General features: G+C 41.8%; 1 protein-coding gene across 8 annotated transcripts in view; it reads right to left on the reverse strand.

Annotated features, from left to right (window-relative positions):
• LSAMP (limbic system associated membrane protein) overlaps window positions 1–27,891 on the reverse strand; it is an 889,023-nt gene that overhangs the window by 415,850 nt on the left and 445,282 nt on the right. For 4 of the 8 annotated variants that reach the window (XM_054002799.1, XM_054002788.1, XM_054002819.1 and 1 more), the window contains one exon: window positions 19,063–19,124. The exons of the other annotated variants lie outside the window; for them this stretch is intronic. In XM_054002799.1, the coding sequence (XP_053858774.1) occupies window positions 19,063–19,124 (62 nt within the window). The remainder of the gene's footprint in view (window positions 1–19,062; window positions 19,125–27,891) is intronic. 8 annotated transcript variants of the gene reach the window in all.

Genomic DNA, 27,891 nt, shown 5'->3' on the forward strand with positions numbered 1-27,891 from the left:
ACCATTTTCTCAGATTGATCCTCTCACTGTGTTTACATTCATTTTCTATGGGCCTTGGAAATCCTGCTTCCCATTGCAGGCAGGTTTAGGCTCATCCTACCCATCACTGTGTTGCTTGTGCAGTTTCCTGCGAGCAGAAGAAAAGTCTGGCAGGGCCTACTCATGGAATGCAAACAGCATTATCCTCAGTGGCTACTCAGTGTCACCAGCAAGATTAACCTGCCAGATGAGCAGCATACCCTGCAACAACAGAAAAATGTCTCCCCTACTTCATCCTACCTTATTCATCCTGGAGCAGTCAAATTCTCTCTTGGAAGCAGAGCTTCCCACAGCAAATAGGCAGTTGGCTGTTCATGCAGGACTCTTCTCTGGGAGACACCCATGCCTGGGGCCAGCATGTCTCTCTGGTATAGAGGGGACAGTGGGTGCAGCGCTAGGGATTCACTCCGGCACCCACAGCCAAAAGCATGGCTGGGGAAACCAGTACCAGGTGGATGAGCAGTCGCAGGGAAGCACTGTGTAGTGGATGGGACTGAGGAGAGTGCACGATGTGTGTAACTACGCTGCTCTCTGTTGGCTGCAGCACAGGGAAGAGATACGGCTTCAAATGCTGCTCTTACTTGAATCTTTTAAAGGGCTTTACAAAACAAACATGTATTTCGGAAATTTTTTTGCAGCTTCCTGCATTGCAATGTGAAGAGGTCAAGACTGAAAGTGCATGAATTTTATCCTCTGTGCTGGGCAATGAAAATTCAGCTATGGGTGACTATGAAACAATTCACAATCAAATGCAAACCAGGAAAAAGAAATCCAGACCGCATGATTTCTAATCCCCTACCATAACAGCTGTTCTTCCTCACTCCTTTATCTTTCCTTTTCCATTTCCCCAGGCAATTTCCACATCTTTGCTCTTTGGCTCTTGTCAGAGCTTACAGCAGTATTTCTGCTTAGCAATGCTCTGCCTGAAGCAAATGGGGAGCACTAGGGATGAAGAAGCTGATTGGGAATGTGCTGAACTAATGATGGTCAGAGCCCAGGACAGAAAACATGGAAGCAAATACAGTCCCTTAGTGCTAAAAACTATTAAAAATGGTGGTTCAGTCTTTATCTACAGCATAGGTGATTTCTCACAAAGAAGCCCCTATCTCCCTCAGAGAACTCTTAACTATGGGGTCCTTGTAAGTGTAGCTGTGACTCAGCAGTCCCAGATGCCATCCCACACACATCCTGCCTTGTTTTGCTCTGCTCAGCTGAGTGTGGATGTTCCCTGATGTTTCTGGCTCCTTCTCCATGTCTTCCTCTCCCAAACTCCCACTCACCTTGAGCTTTTTGTCCCAAGTTGCTTTATAGATAGAGAGATGCTGTACAGGTGGGGTGCTTTCTGCCCACTGACTTGTGAAGGCAGGAATGGCTTTCAACAGGAGAAAACCCCCCTGGAGCTAGGTTCTAGTATAGTCATGACTGGCTAGTGGTTGGGAATAGACAGAAAGTAAGAATTCTTTATTAGAGAAAGATGGAGCTTTTGACATGTGTTTTGGGGCTGCTGTGAAATAAAGCAAAGATTATCAGAAAAGACACGTGGGAAAGAATATTGAAGAAAAATATGAAAATATTATCAGAGACACAGAGGATGCTTTTTATTTTCAGGAAACTGTTCAGTCTACTGTTTTGTTGTCTTCCCTACATCAGAGGGAGGGAAAGTTTTCTCAGAAAATTTTCATCAAATTTGCACTAATGGTCTTGACAAGGAGTATTTTCCATTAAAGTAAGCAGTTCTTCCTCTGCATCATTTCACCTCTCCCCCTCACCACCATGACTATTTCTGCAGCTGTAAAGATGTAGCCCACATGCAGCCCCCTGTTCCTCATGGACCCTACTGGTTCCTAGCTCAGGATCAAATAGCTGCCTCCAGTGTAATCATCCACGGTCAATGCAAAGAGCTTAGAGCTTATAAAAGAGGGTATGGAGATCCAGGTGCCCTCAACTTTCGCTAACACCTGGATCTATTTAAGTAACAGGGCCTATGAGAAAATAGTTCAGAGTTACACTCCTGGCTATGCCAAGTTACTGTGCCATGCTGGGTGCTTCCCTTACCTCTGTTTCCCCTTCAAAGATAAAAATGAAGATTCACACTGCACTGTGAGAAAGAACATCAACACTACCTTCCTTTTTCTGGGGTTAGAAGAGTTTGATCCTTTTACACCTCCTGCACCTGCTGCAAGTGGGGAAAGGTCAGCACTGCTTGGGGAGCACTGCAAAGACAGCAGAGCACTGGTGCACTGCTCTTCTACAAGGGCAAAGGCAACTGACTGAAGCTGGGTAGAGAAACTCTTTCACACAACACTGAATGCATAGGTGTTATAGTGCATGAGGCCTGCTCAGCTTGCTGAATGTGTGAGCATTTCAGAGGGGTCTTTATTTTGCACACAACCCCGACTCTTTTGTTCAGAGAGTGGTACAGTCCCTCCTGCAATGCTTTGCTTGAGCTTGCAAGGCTCATTTTCCCAAATCATTGTAAAGCTACAACTTCTGTCCCACGTGGATATAGTGGTGTCTGTGGCATCTCCAAGATGGACCTTCAGTATCCTGGGGAATGGCAGCAAGTATGCCAATATCAAGCCCAGGCTGCATCCCTCCCCTTGCGTGAGAATCTGGGGCAATGAGACTTCAATGTACAAGCAAGCCATCCAAATTGAAAACTCCACATGCACACTCCACCAGCCAGAACACCCGAGGAGGACACCTGTTCACAGCGTTTCACCTGCCTTAAAGCTGGGAAAACAAAAAGAAAAAAAAACAAAAAAAAAAAAAACAAACGAAACCAAAACCAAACAAAAAAAACCCCAACACACTAAAAGGCAATATCGCCCTTTGCCAGCAGATGGCAATGGCACTCCACTTGTTCCTCGCCGATCCCGTTCCTGGAAAAGGACCCATAGATGCCATCTACAGAGCACTCCTGAGAAGCAAAGTCTTTAAAAAATGCTTCAGCTCTGTGCAACGAAAACACTTTAAAAGTCGTGGGAGAGTAAATAAGGCCATTTCATGTGCAGGGCCACCACCTAGAAGCCTGGACGTGGTGGCAGATTTATGCTGCACAGGACAAACTCTATGATTTTCTCATTCTCCCCCTTTCATTTTCCTTTCACAGAGTTCCAGTCTAGAATATTAAGGGAACAGGGTTATTTATTTATTTATGCCTTTTCAATTTTCTTGAATAAAGAGACAGGGTTTTCTTCTCCCCTGCAAATTCCATTCTGTGTGGATGGGAAGCAGTAGGAATCTAGTAAAGACCAGACCATCTCAAAAGCAGTGTGATGGAAGTTCCTCCTTCTCCCACCTATAAAGCCTTTCTGTTTCTCTCAGTTTTAAATGAGTCCTTGAAATGCCCTTGAGCTATAAGGCCTAATAAACTAACATTTTTACAGACATGTGCTCAGCAGTTCATCACATTTGTGTGGAACCTTCAAATCTTCCCTGATAAAGGTATTCAATACAGCCCCTTTTTCTACTCCATTGAAAGATAAAGTACCCTCAAGCTGTGAGGCTGCTAACTTTGCACTGATGGATCATCCAGCCAAGAATAAATCCTCCAGGGCTTCAAAATCTCCCACTGAACTAGAGCAATAACTTGAACTCAGCCCTGTAACTGTGGACCCTCACCAGAGAACTTGAGGCTGCTGCAGGCAGAAAGGGAAGGAGTCCTCAGCATGACATGAAGGACTGCAGGCAGCAGACAGCTTTAATGACAGCCAGCCTGGGTCAAATCCCACTAGCAAAGGGTTGGGCCTGGCACCACAGGAGAAAGGTACTGGAACCTGCAAATAAGGGGGGTGAAGGCATCCTCATTTGGATGGCTGAGCACAGCATCTCTGAAGTGAATAATTATGCATGTCTGGACACTGCAGCTCCTCTAGCAGCCATCACGGCACAGGGTCACTTAAAGATTAGGCTGTTTAATTAAAACAGGGCGTGGAGAAGATTCAGGGGAGGGCAGCTTGCCCAAAGACAGCATGGACTGTGCAACCTCTCCAGGAGAGTTGCTGATTAGAAAGTAAGAGGCATCTCTGCCGCAGGGAAGGGGACTCATCTCAGAAACTCCTCAAACAGGTACTTCACGGTGACTTGTCTTGTTAGCATGAATAAAAGTCACATCACAGGGCTTGGCTCAACTGGACATATTTCAAGCTCCTCTCCAGCTGGCTAAGTGATTCCAAAGTGGGAGGAGAATGTCCTTGAGATATGATTTCTCTTTCAGACATTTCCACCAGAGGCAAAGGAAGTAAAAACACCCCTACACACCACCCCTTTTCCCTTGGGTTGATAACCCACACCCTCTATAGCGCAGACATTTCCCAGGCAGGAGCCACCCCCTCTCTACAGGTGCTATTGGAAAACACAGGGCTCCAAGTGTCACGTGTTGACAAGTTCAAGGCATCCTGAAGGAGGCGAGAGCAACAGAGAGAGAGAGGAGAAGACAACAACTACAGGTAAGACAGATCCCTCAACTGCAACTTGATGTCTATCTTGTCTGTGTCTATGGGAAAAAACTGAGCAATCCTTTCTCACTCGCCTCCTGCTTCTGAGGATCACACAATGAGAAGATAAATATGGATATAGTGAATTATTGCCAAATTGTGAAGAACAGTACTGTGGTTCAAAAGGGGAAAAGCCAATAGATCTGTAAATGCTAGATGGTTGTGAAACTTTCATCCTTTACAGAAATGGTTATCTTAGACCACAAAATGGCCCATTTCCTGCATCACAGATAGGTCACTTGAGGCAGGCCAACCATGAGGGGAAAAGGGAGAGGGTTTATACCCAGACATATCTGAGCTTGCAGGGCTTACCTATTAGTGAATAGGTAACAGTTTATCTGTCAGCAGGATGTTCTAACTGGTATGTGAGAATTTAACTGTTCTATAAAGAAGACCACAACAAATTAAAAGGGCATTTTTCCACAACAGCTTTGTCTGTGCTTTCATCCAGTCCTCCATCCCAGCTCATCCAGCCCTGAGTTCCCCTCCAGCTCTGACAGTGCCCTCCTTGGATTTGCAGTCCCATGGCTCTTGCAGCCCTGAGAACACCGCTAGTGCCCCCAGACATTAAAAACTGTTCTTGTTCACTTTTCTTCATTGCTTCTTCAGCTGGGGAACTGATTTTGCTGCAATAAACCCAGTGTAATGATGTTTTATGCAACTGAAGAGAAACTAAAAAATACCTTTTTTTTTTTAAAGTGATCTCACTGTGGATTTCCTACTCAGCATCACAGGGTAACAGGCATGACTCCAACTATACACAAAATAGAGTGCCTGTCTCCTTGCACAATGCTGTTTGGCATGCACTCAGCTCCAGATCTGTGCACCCAAAAGGAGAGCTTGTCATAGCAAACTACAGCAGAAGAGATAACCCCATGTGACAGATAGTCTACACCACACTGTCAGCCAGCAGTTGGCTGGCATCCTGTTCTTTTAGGGTGCTGCAGTCACAGGGCAGGGAAGCCATGCTCATATATGCATACAGAGAGCACTGAGATGGCAGAGCGTGAAAGGGTAAAAGCCTCAGAGCCTACTGCAAACACACATGGGCACACATTCGAGCAGATTACACATACACGTCTTACATCCTTTGGCAAACACAACTGAACATTGCTGTGGGCCCGTTCACAGACAGGGAACAAAACAGCACCAACAGCTAGACAGACAAACACACAGAGATCTCAACTAACCTAGCTGAAAATCACAAAAATGCTAAAAAAATCCTTCATAAGGTACAAAAACACTGCAAATTCACCCATGTGCTTTGTCAGACAGCAATGAAGGGGAATGCACACAGTCAGTGTCAGACAGAGCCTCATACAGCCCCTGAAATGTACACTGCCATGCAGGAGGGTTTACACAAAAGCAACTTCTAATTAGAACCATAGGAAGAAGTATTTAATGTGTTTGCCAGGCCTGAACACTCCTTTGAAGCAACAACTCCAAGTACAACCTAAATGCAGTGGGTATTGTGGCAGCAGACAACCTGGAAGCAGCTCTAAGGAACATATGGACATGCCTAGGTATGAAAGAAGCAACAGAGCACTGGGGAAAAAGATGCCTTCACAGCATCACAGGGCAGCATGGACAGAACCTGGCCATTCTCAGCCACTTGCTGCGCAGGTCTGACCCTGAATGGCAGGGAGGAGAAAAAGAGGATGCTCGCTCTTTCCACCATTTCAGGAAGTGCCTCCTGCAGAAGCCTTTGAACCATCCAACAGTGGTTGGATGGTGAGAACAGCACAGTGGCTGTTCTCAGTGTCTTGCAAATTATATCGTTGCACTGCCCACCTTCACAGAACCGATGGGAAAGGATCATACAATCAGGGGATGCAAATCAGTTTGGCTTTACTGAAGCTATCAGAAAAATACTTGATGCTCAGGCTCCTATGCCAGTGGTGACTTCAGGAGTGGAGCTCAGCTCACCTCCATAGTGACTCCTGCTCAATATCCTCTTTGTTTTATGCAATTTATCATGTCAGTAGTTTTATGCAACTTACTGCTACGCAGTAAGCAGTCAGAGCACTACTCAGATGGCCATGTCATCCACATATCATGCAGTTTTCCTGCAAGAATATATAGAAAAGCCACTGATTTTCTCAGAACATTTTCGTAGTGGAAAAAAAAAATCAGGGAAAACTCTTTCATTCTGCTTAAGCCGTGTAGGTTATTACCATAGCAAGCTTCTACCACAGCAAGTGAAGGCAACAGCTGCTACAGAGATAACACAAAAAAGTAGATGGATGGACACACCAATGAGTGTGGGTATGCATAAATGAACCAAGACAGAGGAGAAAGTCTGATCAGTGAAAAGGTTCCTGCACCATCAGAGCAAACAGGAGCTTTAATCTGCCAGTTAAACGGACACTGAGGCATCTCCACCAAAAGGAATGTGTCTGCAGCACAGCTGGGATTTGACCTTCAACTTCTCTCCTCTGTGTGCAGAGCACAGAAACTCTGGTTCCCTCATGCTCATCCTGCAGAACAAAAGGAGAGAGGAAGAAGGGAAAAAAAAAAAGACTGCCAGAGAGGCCCTAACTCATCTCTTACTCTTGGATAAGTGCAAATTTATGCCTCTGTCTGCCTTTGAGTCTTTATTATCTCCTTAAGTGGCTAGCTTTGTACACAATTTATTATAAAAGCCTGGAATCTACAGTCAAATTACAGATCAATTGAAAACTACACAAAAAACAATTAACATCTGGCAGCGGTTTCATCTATAAAGCTGTCAGAGGTTTTCCCAACCCTGAATTCCCCTTTTGACACCTATATTTCCTCTCTTCAAACTCAGTCTCCTCTTTTGCATCTCCTGAGTCTGTGGAGACTGAATATCCCCTCTACAATCCTGTGGCAGCAAATAGCTGGCTCTGTACCAGCAGGCCACTGTGTGCAATATGAAAACCAGGCTTGAATACAGGATAGCACCTCTAAAGAGATGACTTCCATCAGATGCTACAGAGGAAAACCAAAGCTGGGGTTATCCCATTGTTCTAGAGCTTCTGCCTCCTCATTCCTGAGGTGGAAGGCAGGGCAAGGCCAGTAACCTTGGTCTGTGTTTTGTTGTCCCTGCTGATGGCTGATCTGCTTCTCCATGTTTTCAGAAGCCTACTAATTTCCCAGGCATCTCTGTCCAGTTCCAGCAGTAGTCCTCTGCTTGGCAGGTATAGGAAAGATCAAACATGACCATTTGCCAAGGAGAAGCCTACCTTTCACAAGGTCTCTCAAAGCCTTTCCACTGATAGCCAGCTCTCCCTTCCCCTCAGCTGTCCTTGTTTTGTGTCAGTGAGAGGAGAGCAGTAAGAAATGGAGATGGCCACAGGCAGCTCTCCAGGCAGTTTTCTGTGAGACTGCCCTTCTTTGGGATCAGAGCTTTGGTGGCTAAAGGGTGCTTTCATGAGACCAAAAGTAGAAATCAAGTGGAAAAGCACTGTAACATTTGCAGATACCTTGTTCTTCTGAAAACTTTCCAGTCATTAATTCCTGAGGATAAAAGCTGTCTTCCAGCAGCATGTACCTCCGGCCTTGTGGCCAACATGTCATCTCCTCCCCAGACAGAGTTTCACTGCTCTTTGATTTACTGGAGAATATGATGGAGTTGGGAGTTCAATGATCATGGAAACCCCTTTGTCCATTGTCCCATTCTCCATCTCTTCCTTTCCACAGCTGATTCCTACTTCCCCATCTCTCACCTGCACAACACAAAGACTCTTCTAGTAGCAAGCACTTCTGTGGGCACTAAGGCAGGAACACTGATTTAGTAGCTAATACTGGTTTCAACAAAGAACACCTGACTTGGCTTTCCATTGTGTGAAATGTGACGGGAGTACAAGAAAAAAGGAGTTCATGCATGCTTCAGGTTGGAGAGCCACTTTGGAGGTACAAGTTGATGTATCTCCTGCCCAATGGGCCAAGCCCTGCTCATAATGGGATTAAAAAGAACAAAGATGGGGCCATTGAAAGGCTGACTGCAACATTCCCAGCCACTACATGTTAACAGTACTGCTGTAGAAATAATTCATTTTTCTGATGTGCATTTTAGTTTTCATCCTGGCTGAAATACTAGAGGTGATATAAATATAAACAGCACTGGAGTCTGCATAAGTATGCACTCATCATTTTTGAGAGTGGGGGAAACCATACTTTGGACACTTCACCCATCCTTCCCCTTCCACCACTCTCCAGATATGCATCCATCCTTAGCAAAATGCTGACAAATTGCTGCAGAAGTGAACTCCCTGTTTAAACAGCAGAAACACTGAACTGAGAGTGACAGAAATTGCTGCACAGGAGTAGCTCTGGAGATGCTTGTCTCATGGAAAGCTGGGGAGAGGAAATGGATGAGTGGACTGTGCAAGAAAAGCCTCCGCCCTTCAGTGAGCTAAGAACAGCTGTTGTTGATGATGATTGCTTCCTAATTAGCTTGCTCTTGTATAAGCTTGATAATTTTATGTACCTCCAGAGGAGCAGATTAGCTCTGAATTCACATTGTATCCATTTGTGAAGAGTACCCTATAAATTATTTACCTAACTCTCAGAAATATTAGATCAAGAAAACTCTAAGTCTGTCTAATTACATGGCAGAATAACACAGGTTAGAAAGGCCTGCTGCATTTACAAGTGCAGAGAAGTGATAAACTACTTTTGGAAGTTGCTACACATATCCCATGATGCTACAACCTGCTACAGGTTTACAGCTGTGCTCTTAGTAATATTTCTCCGAATCAGTTTTTATATGGCAGAAGCACACAGAAATCTAGCCACAGATTTGTCCTTCAAGAGGCAAAAAAATAACGCAATAACAAACGCAGAATAAAACTAAAAAACCCCAAGTAACTATCTTCAAATACATAAGGTTATCATGGCCATAATGAAACAAAATTAATTTGAGTGTATACTGGTAAATGGCTCTAAACTTCATAAAGACTCTAACAACCTCTCCCAAGTTGCTGGCTCTGAATCACTACTGGTTTAAGTAGAATAACACAGTGATGAATCAGCTATGCTATAATTTTCACTCAATTTTTTGCTATGCTAGTACATTGTTACTTCATTACTATTGAACCGCTATATTTTCTCTGTGCTTTGCAACCAGCATTCTGTTAACCCATGGTGAGCCTGTGGCCAGTGTAGAAGAGCTGATACTGAGTTTCGTGGCAGTAGCACCCCAGTTCTTATTTGAAAATGAAAGCAGACATAGCACACTGTAGTATTTACAGGTCCCTTTACAGGTCCTTATTTCAGGGTGAAGGTGACTTTCAGATGGGAAAAAACAGAATGGAATCAATTAATGCCAGCTTCAATTAGGAGAAAGAAAATGTAACACAACATGAAATTGATATGGAAGAAAAGGAACTAGAGAGAAATGAGTCCACAGAGAGGGTACTATGAAGTGCAACAGGGACATCTTTCCCCATCACTGATTGCAGCGTACATTGGCAGTGGGTGCTAGACCCTGTTTTGAATACATCTTGGTCACTTAGGCTTCTTTTACCTCCTATGGTATTAGAAAAATATTTTGGCTCTTGCTGGAGTCAGGCTACTGAATGCAACAGATCTTTTGTCTGGTTCAATATCACATTAATGAACAAAGGTGCAACTGAGAGCAGCCACAGTTCAATCAGCAGTTTTAATCTGTGAATACACACTAAATGTTTATTACCCTACTAGGTATCAATAAAGCTAAATGGCACTGTCAGGAGCAGACACAGGTGTGGGAACAAGTTTGGTTAGAAACATGGGATGTGAAGAAAACCAAACAAGAAAACAGCAAGACTTTGCAGATGTGAGCAGAATACCCAAGGCATACTGTTTATACATTTCAATTCTTCAAGAACAGTGCTGGGACCAGGCTCTGTGAGACAGAGTCCATAACACATGGAAAACTCCCTTTCTCACCTCTTGAGTAATTTCAAATTCAAATCCCCTGACTTTACCAAGAATTTCCCACACTGTTCATCTTGACTTTCTGCTTTTGAGCCAGGACTGGTTACACTGTTTATTCAAATATGATAAAGAAAAGCTTCCCTAAATCCCCAATGATATGCAATTGCCTATCAACTGGTAGCATCTGTCTGTCCTGTGGCAGGAAAACAATCCAGAACTTAATAGAATCTCTTCCAGATTGAGTCTGTCACAGACTGGTATCTCCTTTTTCCAAAGTCTGGAAAAAGGCATCATGAGATTCCTGTTGAAATGGACTTAAGGATCTTTAAAAGACACACAAGGGGAACTGTAGAAAATTCAGAAGTCCAGTACCACTAATGGAGTAGTCTGTACCTCATGTTTTGTAACAGAGAGATTAGCAGGGGACACACGTACCATAGTAAAGGAAGGTTTAATGGTTGAAAGGTTAATTCTTGATTTGATTTGTTTCAGAAGTATTGGAGATTTGATGGAGGAGGGTGATGGGGTTGAGGATTAAGAGGACTCTGATCCAGGAAGAGAATGATTACTGAGATAAGCACTCATGTACAGGGAGAATCTCATGATTCTTCACAAAATATATATTTGTTTGGTTTTCTTGTAATGCTTTTTTGTGGCTGGCTCCAGTCAGTTATCCTCACACTCCTAACAGATGCAGATTGTGGCTCTGTTGCCCCCTTCCCCCTGCCCATGCACCCTTGATGGGCTACAAGTCAGTTAAAGGCTGTGTAGATGGATTTGCTGTGGAAAGACGATAAAGACAGGGGGGAAAAAAGGAGGAGGGAATTTAAGAGTGAGGGAGAGCAGATGAAACCAAAATCCAGAAGCTGAATCCCTCGTGCTGAATGTTAACTTACAGAAAAGTAACCCAACAACCTTGAAATAGAGCAAAGCCCAATTTAAATTCATTACATTTAAATTAAATTTAAAGCCCATGTAAATGATTGACTTAGTTAAGAATATGTCATGCAGAAGAGAAAAAGGCAGCAGCGACATGCCAGGCAGCTTTGGCTAATTTTACAATTCACAGCAAAATCTTTATACTCTGATTGCAATTGAAAAAAATACGCATATAACTTATTAGCATCAATATTGGAGCCAGAATTTATACTCCTTCCCAAGAATTTACTGAATGTTCTGAGAACTTCACACACTTCATTTATTGAAATGTGTCTACTTTGCTGGGGTAGGACAGACAGGGACCTCCATTGCAGGTATAGGAGAGAAGAAAAAAGAAAAAAAAAAAAGAAAAAAAATAGAAAAAAGAAGATAAAAAGAATAAATGCAATAATTCCTAAGTGGAATTTTGTTTCTCTCTCAGGACATAGGCTCTGAAGTGGGTAAAAATACTGCAGGATCCTTAACTACCATGATCTTAATTCCAATGCAAAAGAACATTTCACTTTTACTCAATTGAGAGAAGAGTTAGTGCATTTTTGAACCTTTTTTTAATCTTAATCTACTGACAGTTACCACCGACACCAGTGGGCACCAGGTCACAGTTTGAAGGATTAGGTCACTGGAGCTTTATAGAACTACATGATTTGTAAGAATATTAATGATAACATTAATAAATTAATTCAAAATATGCTCTGTGTGTATCTATGCCCTCCCTGCTACATCACATAATGCTTTTATTGGGTTGGTTTTGGTCTACTGCACCAAAATTGCTTTTGTTTATTTTTTATGAGAAAAATGGCCCCGTATACACATTTATAATGTTTGTTATATTCCAGCATGCTTGCTAAAACTTAGAAATTCCAGAAGTATGACTGTGGAACCGATTTTTTAATCTGTTACTATGTGGTCAGAGTAGGATGATTAAGAGGAGACTGAGTAAAATACAACTATTCAGGTCACATAACTGTCTCTCATAGTTTTCACTTCAAAGGTAACATCTGCATGAAGTGCAGATGAGCACCATGGCTGAGTGAGGCATCCTACAGTTAGTTTGACCTAAATTTGATGAATAAGAGATTGCCCCAGTGAAGTGCCTCAAAGACACACTCTACCATAAAATTGGGAGCAGCCGGGGATGAGAAAATACAGGTGTTTGGAGGGAAATGGGTTAATACTCATACAGAAAAGCAACTGTTTCTGCTGGGACTCATACATTATTTTTTTCAGCAGCCCCTCCTGAAGTGTTATTACCTGTGTATAGCTTTTTTGCTTTTCTTGCCATCATTTTTTCCAAGATGAACAGGAGCTGTTCTATTTTGTAAATAGAACAGAGTAAAAAAGAACTGTACATGCTTCCCTCTAAATGCCATAAAAAGAGCCATGCTTTATAAACACAATTGTTTTGCTTCATTTCATCTTCTTATTGGTGCTGGTTCCAAGCAAGTAGGACTTCAAGAGTTGGTCAATTTAATGCAAGAGGAATGAATGATGCAGAAGCTCATGAGCTCTGTTTCTAAGTTAGGCTGTGCTGCTGGGAATCAGGGGTAACACAGCTGAAAACAAAGGACAAACCCTTGCATGAAAACAGCACAAATTCAGAAAGTGCCTCTCCAAGTCCTGGTGTCACTCCCTTCACAAGAAGCCAATCTGCCCCTGAGGCAAATGCTCGCAAGCAGTATTAAATAAACAAGAAGAGAAAAATAATTTATTTAGAAACCATGTGTCTTTTTCCAGGAATGCAATGGCTCCTTTTCCTTTCTTTTTACTTTATCTCCTTTTTTTTGTTTGTTTATTTGTTTTGTTTTTGTTTTTTCTTCTCATATAGTGTCACCATTGAGGCAGGACAGGAACAGAGAGACTCCAATTCAGAAGGCGAGAAGAACTGAACTCATCTGATTTATTTCAAATACATCACTCTATTTATAGAGAACATTGTGCAGACCAATTTCATTGGTCTTAAAGTAAAAACATCTCACACCATTGGTGCTCTGTGAATGACGCACGGTGGCAGAACATATCTATAAACAATGTGAACAACAAGAGAGATAGTGAATTATTTACATTCCTTTGAAACTCTTTCCCAGGCCCAGCCTGGTCGAAACCTCTCCTTTTCTCTCTGACTGAACTGAGAATATCCATAATATAGCATGTAGTGAATCTGCTGCCATAGGAGGCTGCAGGGGCAGGTTGTATCAGCAGGTTAAACAACAGGACAAATGCATAGACAACAAGGTCACAAAGAGATATGAAAGAAAACAGGAAGAAATGCACCTCCTCATGTCCCCAGTCCAAAGACTGTGTATGCTGGAGGAATACAAGGGGAACTGCAGAAATTGTCCAGATGCTTTTCTGAAAAAGCTTTTTTTTTTCTGCACAGGCTGCAGAAAAGGTACCGGCTCAGATTACTGTTCTCACCCTTGAGGGTATTGCTTGTACTCATGGATAAAACCTCATCCTCCTGAAGAGCAGAGTTGCATCAGGCTGCTACAGGACAAGAGCCTAAGTCAGGGGCAGACATCATTCCTTACCCAGTGAGTGACATTTGAAAATTCTAGCAGTACAACCATGCAAACCCTATCTTTGGAAGTTGGTGGATGAAGGGGCTTGAGGAAGAAGTCACACATGGGAAACTGTCTCCCCTGAGTCTTAATAGCTACAACACCGGATGAGGCTGCAGATGCAGCTCATTTCCAGTACAACCCAACAGTGACATAGCATCCAATGCTGAGTTGTTTCCTCCTGCAAATAGGAATCTGGACTATCCACCAGCAGCACTCTCCTTCTGGTTTAGTAACACAGCCCTGGTCTAAAATTTGCACTTGAAGCACACCAAGCAGTAGTTTGTTCATTAAGAATAGATTAATGCAAGCAAAGAGCACAGATCTCTTTCCCTTACTCCCTATGTCACGACTCTGAAGGGCTTTCTCCCACAAAGGCTCATGGCTGAGGTGCAGCACTGAGGTGCAGAGCCTCTTTAAAAGATGGCAGTGCCCTACTGTTTGAAGAATTGCTCTCAAAAGTAATCAAACGTCTCACAGAAAGGGGTCTTGAAAGCTAGGCACACCAATTTAGAGATTTAGCTAGAAGATTTTGACAAAGCTCCTTTAAATGGAGCAGATATTTGTCTCAGTGAATGGAAAAATACAGTACGAATTAAGTCTGCAGAATGAGAACATTGGAGGAAGCGACCTGCATTGACTGGTAGCCAATACTGCACCTCTCATGATGTGTAACTAATAACAGCACGCTAGACATTTGGCTTGCACATTAAATATTAATAACATTTTTCTTCTGACTCATCATTAAGCCAGAGCCTTACTGCACAGAGCAAACTGATTTATAGACCATCCGTGGCAGGCTCCAGTGCTGCCCATGGTGCTCAGCTAAACACCTGCTATCCTGAGCTTTGGTGAGCGACCAGCAAGCGAGCCAGGTCAGAAATGGGAGGCTTTGAAGTGCAGGAAAACAACAACCCAGGTAGGTAGACAGACAGACAACCCACTCTTCTGACAGCACCCCTGCCCACAGGTAATAGATAGCACGTGAAACAAATCTCTGTGAGGAGCTCAAATCCAACTGCTTGGCTCTGAGGTTGCGGCAGGTGCAGCTGGTGTGCAGTGTGTTCCCCTGTCCATTTGCTTCTCAGATAAATCTGGTGGCACCTCTGATCTTCTGGGGAAGCCTTCCACATGCAAGAGAGCACTCTCAGAACACAACTATGACTGGTACTATTTCCATAGTGAGGAAGAGGACCTACTACTCTCCTGAAAAAAGCCTAGTCTCAGCCTTGTTTTTTCTAAAAGGGAGTCTGTTCCTTTATACCTCTTTCCTTCATAGACAAGGTGGTTTCTACTTCAGAACCCTACACTGCCTGCAGCTAGAAAGAACTGTTTGCCTGATCCATGGAGAGCATTTTACAGGGAGATTAAAACAAGCCATTTCTGAAATACAGGACTCAACAAACTATAGGTGATGTATAAAAATTGGAAAATGCTTTCAGTGATTTAGCGACACCCTATCAAAAAAGCAGATTGTCTTAGAAGCTTCAAATATGGTTTATGTGAAAGAACCTGGTAAATTCAAGCAGTACGGAATCCATTTTGAAAAGGTGAAAAGAAAACTTGAGAAGTGCGTCAATGATGAATTAGAAACGTCAGAAGAAGGTCAGATTTTTAAAGGTGCCAGACATCTCCCAAAGAACTGTGCTTTCATTTAAAAGACTAAAAAATAAAAAAAGTAGTAACTCTCTAATCCTTTTTTTCCCTATGATGTTTTCTAAATGTAGGTAGATCACTAGAGGGTTTTTTTACACACTGTGGGTTTTTTTAGAGAAAGAGATGTGATTTATTTCATTCTGAGGACTTTGGGGACAGGGGGTGAGATGGGAGAGAGAAATGTGAAGAATGCCAGACAAACCCTTCATACTTCCCTCATGATAGCTAGGAGTACTCTTCCTTCACTTCCTGGTTTGCAGAGATCCTAGATCACCTGTCAATATTTCTCAGAGGATACTGAGACAGTCCAGGATTCAAAAGGCCAGAGGCATATTCACCTCCCCGGTGATCTTTAAGAAATGACTAGAGAACTACTTGTGCCCAAATTTCTGGGTCTGTAAGACAAAAAGAGGAAACTACACAGGCCTCCTTCCTCATCTCTCTGAGATCTCTTGTGGCATAGAGTGACACAAGGATAAGCTTGTGTCCACCTATATGAGTTAGCAAGTGATAAGTGCACGTCTGCATAGGCACACAGACATAAACATTTATGATTGCTCCCATTAAATTCATCCTTTCTTTCTCCAAGTCACAGAGGATAAATGCATGCCTGCACATCCTCCATCATTTTCTACAGCCCACATTTCCTTCCAAACATAGTGCTCTGTTCTGCACAAAGCAGCTGCGTCACTGATAGAAACTTCCAGCGTTCCTCCCTCACCCCTTTTTATCTGTAAAAGGCTCATTAATACCTTCTACATAAAGGTCCCTACCTACAATAATATTGCTGTGCTGCTCAACAAAGATTGATGTTTACAGGAGAGCTGTGCCATACTGTCATTATTCCTCTTAAGAAACCTGCTCCAGAGAGTTAGAAAGGTATAGACAACTAGCAACTTTTAAAGTAAGTGAATAAAGTGCATGTTGTGATTCACCATTTTTGCTCCTTTTTGTTCATATTGTTATTATCATCTCTGTTTTGCTAATTTGCAGGGTGTCACTGTCACACAAGAATATGCCAGCTTTTCTCACATTTATCTTGTGTGTTGCCCTTTATTGCTCAGCTGTTTTGAGGCACAACAATGAGACAGCTTTCTAAAAACTGGTACTTTTTAAATTGCTTTCTGCTCAGAAGCAGGGGGTAGGTCCTGTACCTGTTGGCACAATTGCTGAATCAAAGCCTGCCAGCTACAGAGCTGTCTTCAAAACTCTCATCCCCTATCAAAGCATCACGTGTTCATGTAAAAGCACTGCCAAGGTTTGGATCATTACCCAGAAACAATTGTCAATAAAATAGCATTTGAAACAAATCAAGGCACCAATAAAAGATATTAGTTTCCAGATGAGGTCTGTGTGCCAATTAAAATACTTCAAGATCTATGCAAGAAGATATCATTTGACCATTCAAAGAGCATAAGGAAGACAACCAGGACAGAGGGGAAAAAAGAAAAAGGGAGCACCAAGGGGAAACTGATCTCTGCATGGGATTTGCGCTTCAAAGGAACCAATTTGTGTTGATGAGTTGAACATTTAAGAGCTGATAGCATGTTGTGCTGTCTAATATGACACTGGTGGCTATGGGATTTCTTCAGCAGCAACTTTATTCACAAAGATCCAAGTACCAGATAATGAACTGCACAGATAGGTAACGTTTCTCGGTGTCAGCATTAGAGGCAGCAGGTTGTCAACTGAGCTTTCTCTGTTCCAAGGCTGAAGACTGGGAGGAACTCAGTTGATTGGTTCTTTCAGGAACCCTCTACACACTGTATATTCTTCTGGCAGATGTTGGGGCTCACAGAGCATCCAAGCCCTCATGGGCTTTTCCTCTGAGATAACTCTGCCTGTTCAGGCATGATGAGTGATATGCTAGGAGTCCCTGCTCCCCAGGAAGCTACTGGAGCCAGCATCTCCCTGTGCACCCTCCACAGCACCTCCACTGTGCAGTGCAGGGAAGTGCCCACACCTTGCATTGCCCCCCTGTGACTTCCCTGTACTGTCCCAGTAAAAAAGTGGGGGTTTTTTGTTTGTTTGTTTGTTTTTCTGTTTTGTTTTTGGTTTTTTTTCTTTTTTTTTTTTTTTTTGTTTTTTTTTTTTTTTTTTTTTTTTGTGATTACTCTCCTGCCCCCTCATCAGTATTGTCTTGGGTTTTGTTTATTTCACAGTGTGCTCACCTCTAATGGCTAAGCCAGAGGGGAAAAAACACATAATCTTGCTAAATCATTCCAATCTATCTGCCTCCTACTCTTATGATGTACAGCTAGCATTTCAGACAGCAAAAAAGGCTGATAAAGTGTAACCAATAATGCCAATTTCAGGAGAAGAAAGCTTCAAAAAGTAAAAAGCCAAACCCCAGCACTTCAGAATGAAATAATTGAGCCATCTAATTGCCTGCACTGAATAAACTGTGAAGCAGGACCGGTGGTGATAATTTCTAAAAGATTTAGTTTTAAAATATTAGTAATACAGATAAGGGATTAACATTAAGACTGTAGGTGACTAATCTTGACTGTGCCTTTTTTAACAACTGCATTGCTACCACCATCGTAAAGGAAATTAGCAGTGATAATTAGATCAAATCCTTTATGTCAGTAATCCCACTTGAAGATATTTTCAGAAGGTTGGAGGTTTAAAGCAATTTCCTGTGTGTGTCCGAGACTCATTAATTAATATTGATACTTAATGTATTCCAGGCTTACATTTATTTCTTGGTTATACTCAGAGCTGTGCCCAACTAACTCATCTAAGATAATAGTTTAGTCATACTAGAAAATAACTGTCTATTCGGCATCAAAAATTATCCAGCAACAAATCAGAGACCTATAAAATTGTCTTACCTATCAGAGAATTTGGTTTCTCTGTATCTAAGCAATTTATGTTATCTTTTTTCCTTCCCATGGAATTACCTTTAAAACACTGCATTTAAAGTGAAATTAATCTCATGTTGTGACAATATTTCCCCAATGACTGATAGTGCTTATCTCATTAAGACTTCTCTAAAGATCAAGCTCTACATTTCTGAAAATAAACATAGGGTCATGACTTTCTTTTTAATAATTTTAAACACCTTTATGTAGAGAAGGGAAAAGGGAAAAGGGAAAAAGGGAGAGAGAGAAAAATATTCCAGGTTCACAACATCCCCCCCCCAAACAAATAAAAGTATAAGACTTAAAGTATATGACTCAAAAACTTCACAACTATTGAAGTCAATTGTATGATTCTGAGGGCATAAACAACTATTATGCCATGGTCCCTTCATGTTCTTTTTCCTAGTGGTTGAAGATCTATGAAAAATCTCTCCCCTCACTTAGCTCCTTATTTCTGGGCACCTCAGTAGGGATAGACTAAACCACAAAAAATCAAAGAAAATAAATTATTATTTGGTTAAATACCAGTCTGCCTATCTCAAACCTCCTGCCAAGGGGCTGTACAAACTCAGATGAGGAAAATACTTCAAGGTTCTTGGAAAGAAACTGTACCACAAAAACTACCTTTGAGAGCTGCACTTTGCTGATCGTTCACCAGTCTGACAAAAGCAGGAATGGCCACTTACCTGCAAATAAAAAGAGAAAGAAATATCCATGATTATTCATGTTTTTAAAGGAAATTACACTTTTTACAAAACGAGGAAGAATAAAATAATTGTGGTGCACTGGCAGACTGCATGTGGGATGCTCAGGGCTGCAAAGGCAGGGAATCAGCCTGAACGTACAATGGAAGAACTGTGGGATAAAGTCCGGGCTGAAACAGGGAAGGATAAGATTGGAAACCATGAGATTTGTAAACCAGTAGCAAAATATGAAGACATTTTTCTGCCTGCAATGGTGTCCCAAATAAAGGCAGCAGTCACATTTTCTGAGGTTTCCTTCCTATTTTCTGCCTTTCAACCATTTCTGCTATGAAAATCTTCCTCCAATGTGCAGGTTGAATGTGTCTCATTCTGCAGATTGAAGGATTTCATCTCCGCAATACATATTAAGTTCAGTGAAATAATTTATGAATCCTTCCATGACATTCTTCTCCTGCCCCCTCTCCATCAAAAAAAAAAAAAAAACAAAGAAAATCTGAAGAACCTGCAAACAAATACCTTTCTGTGCAACTTGTGTACAGTCCTATTAGCAGCAACACAGCAGGCCATTGATTGGGGAGGGAAAAAAGGCTTTGTTTATGGCAATGGATTTTAATCCTCCTGGTGATAGTTTATTTCATTGGAATTTTTGCAGAGGTTGGCTATTACACTGATGGAAACCCTCAGAATGGACTGATTTTAAAAGGGGTGGGGTGAAAACAAATGTCAGTGCTTGTTTTTTGAAAAATATTGTTATTAAATAATTTGAAACACATTGATAAAACATGTCTGAGAGTTATGCTACAGTAATTTATAATGCAAATTAATTTTCTATTGACAAATGGCAATTTAATCCAGTGACTAACTTCAACAATTCCTCTGCTGTTGCTCTTTATTTTTTTTTTCTTTTTTCTTTTTTTTTTTTTAAGACATAATATATAGCATATGAAGCAGGATACGTGCTGGGATAACCAGATGCTGTGCTGTTTACTGGCTTCAGACTTATTTTCTGTCTAATCTCCCCAAAGGATACACAACTGGGAGTAACCTAACCAGCTCCCTTATCATCTTTAAGTATGGATCAACACTGGGAAGTATCCACAGGGAATCCATTCTGCATAAATACTTGGTCTCAAGTTAAGCAGTGTCTTTTGCATACCTGAAGTCACCCTCTCTACTCCCATCCCAAGAAAATCCCCATGGGGACAAAACCCAACACAAATCCCCAACTTTCTTGAAATTAATTCACCTAGATGATTTAAAATAGAAACAAGATCATGATCTTGTCCTTGACATATCCTTAAGGAACAAACAAAGGACTGAATGCTTGAGCCACCCATTGTGCTGTCTATCCTTTTGCAAACACATCCCGAGACAGATGTACCCATCAACTTAGAGATGCTGAGCCCTTGGCAGTAACACTGCAGAGCTCCCAGCTGTAATGGGATACTGGGAAATCAGATCATCCTACATTTAAACTGATTTCTATCACTGATACTCTTTGTGGTACAGAAGCAGCATCAAGTGCAATAACATGCTGCTGCATGGTCACTTAATTCTAGAAGTAAATTCAATATTTGCTGGCATCCCCTATCCAAAGATACAAAGTGTACACATGTATTGGAGCTGTTAGAATTACCTTTGCAATGCCTCCTGGGGAAAACCAGACCAGCTTAGGCATCTGTCTGGGAAGAAGGAGTTGTCATTCTCACCCTGTACAAAATTGTTTACAAATTGTTCTGTCGCTTGCTTTGTATTGCCATTACGGCCCAGTTGCTGCCTTGAGCACTTGTGGGTTTTCCTACAAGAAATAAGAGGGGCCTATTCCCATTGCTTGCAATATTTTCAAAGAAGGAGCTGGGGTAGAACAATGGAAACACAATGTCTTTGTGACACCACCTGCATGTAGTTAGAAGGAGGTAAGGAACAATGCCAATGTTCTTCTGATATGTCTAGTGGAAAAAGATTCCTTAGGGAAGCTGTCTCCCAGGTGTACTATCCAGAGCCCCATTAAGGATTCCAAAGTTCTTCCTTTAAGGTACAATTTTATCAATTTATTTTGGAGCCTCTTTTTCTGGCTGAAGGAAGTATGAAGAGGAAAATATGAACACAAAAATACTGGAGACATACGAATTTGGTTTTAAACTTCTGAGTGGATTCAGTCAAAGTTCAGTGGGTTCAGGACAGGATAAATATTGATAGAGATTGTCTGACAGGTGTTATCTTAAAAAGCAGACCTGAGTGATAGAATATCTGGGAGCTGTGTTCAGTGTTCCCATTGGCTCATTTCATGACCCTAGCTAAGCTTGTGCCCTGTCCTGTTAAATGATACTCATCAGGAGAGTTCCATCATTTGTTAAGTCTGTTAAGATGTTTCAGGAGATGAAAGGTACTGTTTTCTATCACACAGGATGACCAACTGGCAAAACTTTACCGCTGTAACTGAAACACAGTAGGGCCATGACAAAATCCACCTTCTGACTCAAAGTAAGGACACAAACTTTGGTTGCATGTGTTGTGAAAAGGATCTCCCTCAATTTCTCCTAAGGAAGTTGTTCCACTTCAGTTAAACAAATATTACTTGCCCAGAGCAAGACTGAGTGTAACTCTATGGTAATTAAGGCTTCCAGTTCTGGTTTCAGGGAAATGAGCAGGATTTTACATCTTCAGTTATTCTCCCCACTCCTGTAATGAAAGTTTCCCTAATTCAATTCAAGCTTGCCAACATCTGCAGGGTAGGTGACACGAATAACATTGCGTTTTGCAGCAGATACACGTCTTGTCAAAAACACTTCCTCCAGCTCTTGTTCCAACACCATCTGTGGGAGAAACTTGACTGAGTTCATTGCGCCTCTACAGAAATACCAGCGGCTGAGTGTGGTGGTGGCTGAGAGAGACAGTGACACAAACTGCACCCCAACACCCCTTCTGCCGGGGCCAGGCTCTCCCTGAGGATTTCTCTCCACAAGCTGACCTATCCTTTCCCTTGCTTAGCTGGAGAATCTTGATGAGAAGAGAGTCTGCGGTGGGATGGCTGCAAATGTAATGCAATCAGAAGATAATGACTTCAGAAGGAGAGGGGAGGGAGGGGATAATCAGCAGAGGCAGATGAACTCCCAAGATATAAAAAAAAAAGGACTGTTTTCATGCAGATGTTCCTAGTAATGAAGAATGAGAGAAGAGGAATACTGAAAAAGAGGTGAAATGGAAGCTGATCTGTTTCTAAATAGCACTATTTCAGAGTATTCTATGAGGTGTAAGTTGCTTCTTAAACTAAGAGTGTCTGAAAATACCCCAGACAAATTCAGACCTCTCAGCCATCTCTCTCTCTCTATTATACTCATATCCATACTACAATTTAGAGTTAGCTTGGTGGGAATTGGGGACAGGAATATAAAATATGCAGGGAACATCCCTGTCTCCCTTCAGGCTCAGGTTGAGCTAGGTGTCTATGAAAATATTATGCAAATGTGACAGTGTTTTCTTTGGGCAAGCCATTTAACTGGAGCTTTCAACACCTCAGAAGCCTGGAGACAAAGGGTGCGGGTAATGATAAATGCAATTTATTTACAATGAGCATAAAAGAGAAGGTGTAGGCAGATGCTCCTACAGATGATCTCTCCCCTGCTCACCCTGCACACTCAATCACAGACTTCAGCCTTTCCCTCATGATGCCTGCATGTTTCCCAGGGTGAGAGGTTTCCAGGGATCATTCTACTCAGAGAACCGTCTCTCCCCATTCAGATTCTGCATTTTGTATTCAGGTATGTGACTTCCACAGACAAGGAGCTTTAACTTCAAAACAGTAAATGACCTGACCTTGGCAAGCCTCATATAAATTCTGACCCAAGGTTCAGATCTGGAAGAACCTGTGAAGATTTTCAACTCCTTTGATGAGAAACTAGGTATGGATGCAGTAATACATCACTCTTCTACAAATCCTCCCTAGCCTAATTGTATCAATGCTTAATGGCAACAGCTTTAAACAGTACACCTTGCACTGCTGGATGTGCAACTACCAAATCTAATAACAGACTGCTGGGTATCACAGGGGGCTGCTGTGCAAAAAAAACCAAAACAACAAAACAAAAAAAAACCCCAAAAAAAACCCAACAAAAAACCCCCAAAACAACAACAACAACAACAACAACCCAAAAAACCAAAAACAAAAAACAAAACAAAGCCAGAAAATCTTCCAGTGCACATTGCTAGAGCCCGTGTTGTGGCTGATGAAATTAGAAACCTTGACTTCTCAGGTGGTTCTATACCTCTCCTTTCATACTTGAGTGTAGGTGTTAGCACCAGCATCCTGAACAATTCCACTACACCTCTATGCTCTGCCTCTTTTCATTCCCTCAGCAGATGAAGTAGCTCAGCTATTCTCCTTTTCCTGTACTAAATGCCTGCTCTGTTAGAGACTGTTGGCATACTTGCATCAGCAAATTAAGCTGGGATGGCTGAGGGCATTATGGCCTGCAGCTCTCCATCAAACCTCTCTCCCAGAGATTTCAGATTTCACATAAGGGACAACCAAACAGCTCCTGGTCAGCTGCTGCACTTTACAGCTCACTCAATTAGCATGAATCAACTTGATGTCAGCTTACTTTACCAGGCTGGCTGTAAAACTGTTCTAGGGAAGGGGCTGCTTCATGAGCCATTCAGCTGTCCCTGCTGTGGGGTGGCAACATCTGGCAGAAGCTCAATGCTGAAACCACTTGCCCCCCACAAACTTCATTAGTTGCTGAGCAAATGAAAAAAAATCACAGCCTGTTCCATCCCAGAAATAGCTGCTCTATAGGAAGAATAGCAGGTGAGGTGACCTCTATACAAACAGGGTTCCAAAGGATGATCAAACATAGAAAAGGTGTAATGAAGTAAGTTATTATTTATTATTATTATTACCTCTGGGATCAAATACTCTCTTAAAAAAATAATCCTTTTTAATTTAAGTAAAACCACTGCTTATAAGTATGTCAATGGCATTACTAACTATGCAACAATTTTATGCCAAGGCACTATTAAAAATTAATTCAAGACTAAAGTAGGTCTAATAAAGAGTTAATAAATCACTTGGTCTCAAAAAATATTACTTAGAATTATAGTTTGCTGAAAAACTTCACATTACTTTTCATTAATGCCACATTAAATAGTTGTGTAATTAGAAATTAACTCACAAGGTGACACAATTTACTCGTCAATGATGCACAGGATTCATATGGCACTTAGCATCCCCAAAAGATCCCAAAATACTGTGTTAAAAAAATGTGCCAGGATCCAAGTGTTGCTACATTCAGCCCAGGATTTCAGCCAGCACTGGGCTGGAAGCAGTTAAGCACTTATTATAGTACATCAGCACTTTTCAGGAATTTAAGGAGCCTGAAGAACACAGCCCTCGACTCAAGGAGGGATGCAAAATAATATCATTCTTCAGAAATATGGTTGGGACACAGGGGTTCGTATTGTTTCATTCACAATAAATGATGATGGCACTTTTCCAAGGCTGAAGAGTACCATTACCTGCAGCCTGGGCCATGTCAGCAATGTGACTTCTCCTTACAACACAGCCCATCTCAGGGCAGGGTTTCTGCTTTTGGATTTATTTGTGCAATTCCTTATAGTAGTGTGGGGTTCCTTGAAAAAGACATATTTGACTGACTACACTCAATCTCATCTAGTTTACTGAGACTGATTGAATTAGAATCAGCAATAATGAAATTAGAAGTAAGACAGTTATGACTCCCATGGAAGTTGCATTTTCATCCCGTTAATGTACAGGGAAAGTGCTAGCATGAAAAAAATAATTCTGTGTGCTTTGGAACCCCTTTCTTCCCTTTGACCTTGTAGTGCTTGAAGTGCACTTATTGTAGTTTATTAAGGCTGTGTGATAAGTAAATTAAAAACCCCTACTTTGGCTTCATCTTACAGAGGAGAAAGACACACAAAAATCAGTAAGTTTGGGACAGAACAGGCAAAACCACCTGATCCTCATATGCATTTTAACAAGTAGCTCATCTATCACACTTGGAAATTAGGAAATGTAGAGTGGATTAAAAATCTTCCTTGGGACAGAGCACGTCTTTAAAAGGAAACAAATAAGCCAGATCACTGAACTCTACCCTGGACAAGTAATGCTCCGCAGTGAAGAAGCTGATGCTGAGATTTGGCTGGAAGTATCTCTGTCTGCATTGCTAAAGGGCAGAGCCAGGAAGTGATCTCTAGTGGATGCTACTAAAAGAACACACCCTACACACTCAATGCTGCAAATGATGCCCCTGCCTGTGATTGAAGGACCACAGGTCATGCCTAAATCACATTTGTAAGAAAGTAGGAAGAAGGCTGTAATGGCTTGACAAAAATAAATAAATAATTTGCAAGTACTTAGCCCTCAGATGAGCAACAGACTGAACAGATTTACAGCTACAAATGATTCCATGATACTTTAGGATTTTTTAAATAAACCATTTCCATCCCTTTTTAAAGTCACAAAATTAAAGAAGCAAATATATGTCCTCAAATGCTTCTCCTTACAAACCAGAATCAGATTCTGCAAGTCCAGTTTGAAATTAATATGTCTATGGTTTCCTTCAGAAGTTTCAAATGCAGTGTTTAAATGTAAGAGCCTCCCAGTGAGGTGTATGCTGTAACAGCTTGAGGCAGTTTGGATGCAACTCCAGAGTCACCTGCCATGTTTGTTTCCTCACTTGCGTGAATGAATCTTTAACTCCTCAAAGCAAATCTTGAGTGCAGGTATTGCCAAATGTGAATGCAAAATTTGTTGCCAGTGAGCTTTACCTGAAAGCTACTCTTTCTACAAACCTTCCTCATCATAAATGTGCTCACTGGAATAATCACGGGATATAGATGCCAAGAGAGTGTCAATGCAATCAAGACAAATTGGTGAAAGAACTGAGAAAGCTACTTGACAGCACTCATCCAGCTTGGATAAAGACTACTTAAACATTCCCCCTGCTTTCCTGCACCTCAGGAGGTCCCTTGGCACCAGAGAGCTTGTGCTCTGCCTCACACAGCGCCGCACCCCCCATGCCTCTACCACCGACCGCGCGAGGCTCAGCTACCTGAACTAAAACATCTGCTGGCTGGCTGCAGCTGGAGGCTTTTATCACAGCTGCATACCAGCCGTGACAGACGGCTGGGGGACACGTTTAACCAAAATGTTACATCTTTCCACTGGCATCTCAACTGGGGAGTTCAGCTCCCCGATTCCACTCCGCAGTGACATCAACCATGGGCCGTCAGGGCAGATCGAACGCAGGAAGCCTTTAGGAAGAGTTGAAAATTGTAATAAGGATATTATCATGAATCAGCTTGGGATTGATTAAACACTATGTCATTTTGGGATAGCTCAGCCTCTGGGCCACAGACTGTCAAAATGAGAAATATGGACTAAAATACCTAAAAATGGTTTTAAGCTGAAGCTGAATATAGTTATGAAAGAAACAAAATTATACAACTGCCAAAACCAGCAAGGGCTTCAAAGCAGACACCTAAGGCATTTAGATCTTATATAAGATGTCCTCAGGCACTTGACACATCTTTTATGGTACTTGTGAGCAAGCTAGGTTACCATGTTAAGTCCTTCTACTGAAATTCTGTCTTCTGTCCATTTTTACCACCCTAGACACTTTCCCTGTCTCAAAACACTGTGATGTCACTGCTGACATTTTAGGATCTTAGCGGAACCCAGCATTTCCTTGCCTATTTCTGACAGTACCAGCTGCTAGTTATTTAGCAGCATAATTTTAAAATTATTTGGAAGAAGCTGACTGTTGCATCTAGCATGGTATAAAAGACCAATGGCTAAATAACTATCAAAATACTCAGGATGACTGTAGCCAAAGCTTCTGTGCACAAAACCTACAATGCCGAGCCATTAACATAAGAACATAGCCAAATAAGTCCACTATGGTTTGGCAAAGGATAATTATGGTCACCACACCTACAGCAACAAGACCTCCTGGTCATTCCTTATGAGATGAGCAACAGAGGCAGAAGCCAAATTCAGAATCTGCTTGCTATCTTGTTTCAGTGTAATGCAGAGGTTTCAATAAATACAATTTATTTAATAATGTGGTAAATTGCAAGCTCTACTGCTAGGGCCGAAGAATTTGAAGTAGAGTTGGTTGAACACTTCAACTCTTATCTGGTCAAAATGTGATTCTTAGTGGAAGGCAAAACACTTCAAGTCTCAGGAAGACTGACAGAGAGACCCAAATCAAGTACTTAACATTTTCATTCCAAAAGAAGAGCAGACATTTTAACACAATTGTGCTTCATTAGAATGCTTGAAGAGTTTTGGGTATAATCCAACATGGATCAAAAGCAAAATTCAGAAACTCGGAAGTTGTTGTGATACAAAATTATCATTCTCCAGCCTGCCTGAGTTTTGCAAAGGCTGGGGAAGGGGAGGGGGGGAGGGTAGTTGTTGCTTTTTAAGATCAGCATTAGAAATGGAGTGATGCCAGAGAAATGAGATTCAAAATTTAAATGTGACAAGGTTCAGAGGTGTGTGGGCTCAAGTTTGTAGTCTGGGCTGTTAAAGCGATAACATACAGCCTTAAAGTGACTTCTAAAATTATCCCTAAAAATTAGAATGTCTCCTCAGAGACAGGGTCCCAGTGTGATCTTTGCTGACAACAGCTCTGAATTCAGCTACTTAGGGACAATCTCTATGGATTCCCAGATATGCTGATGAGCTGGCAGTTGACAGTGTGTGTGTCAGGGATAACATTTT

The sequence above is a fragment of the Vidua macroura genome, chromosome 2, assembly GCF_024509145.1.
Source record: "Vidua macroura isolate BioBank_ID:100142 chromosome 2, ASM2450914v1, whole genome shotgun sequence".
Taxonomy (NCBI): Eukaryota; Metazoa; Chordata; class Aves; order Passeriformes; family Viduidae; genus Vidua; species Vidua macroura.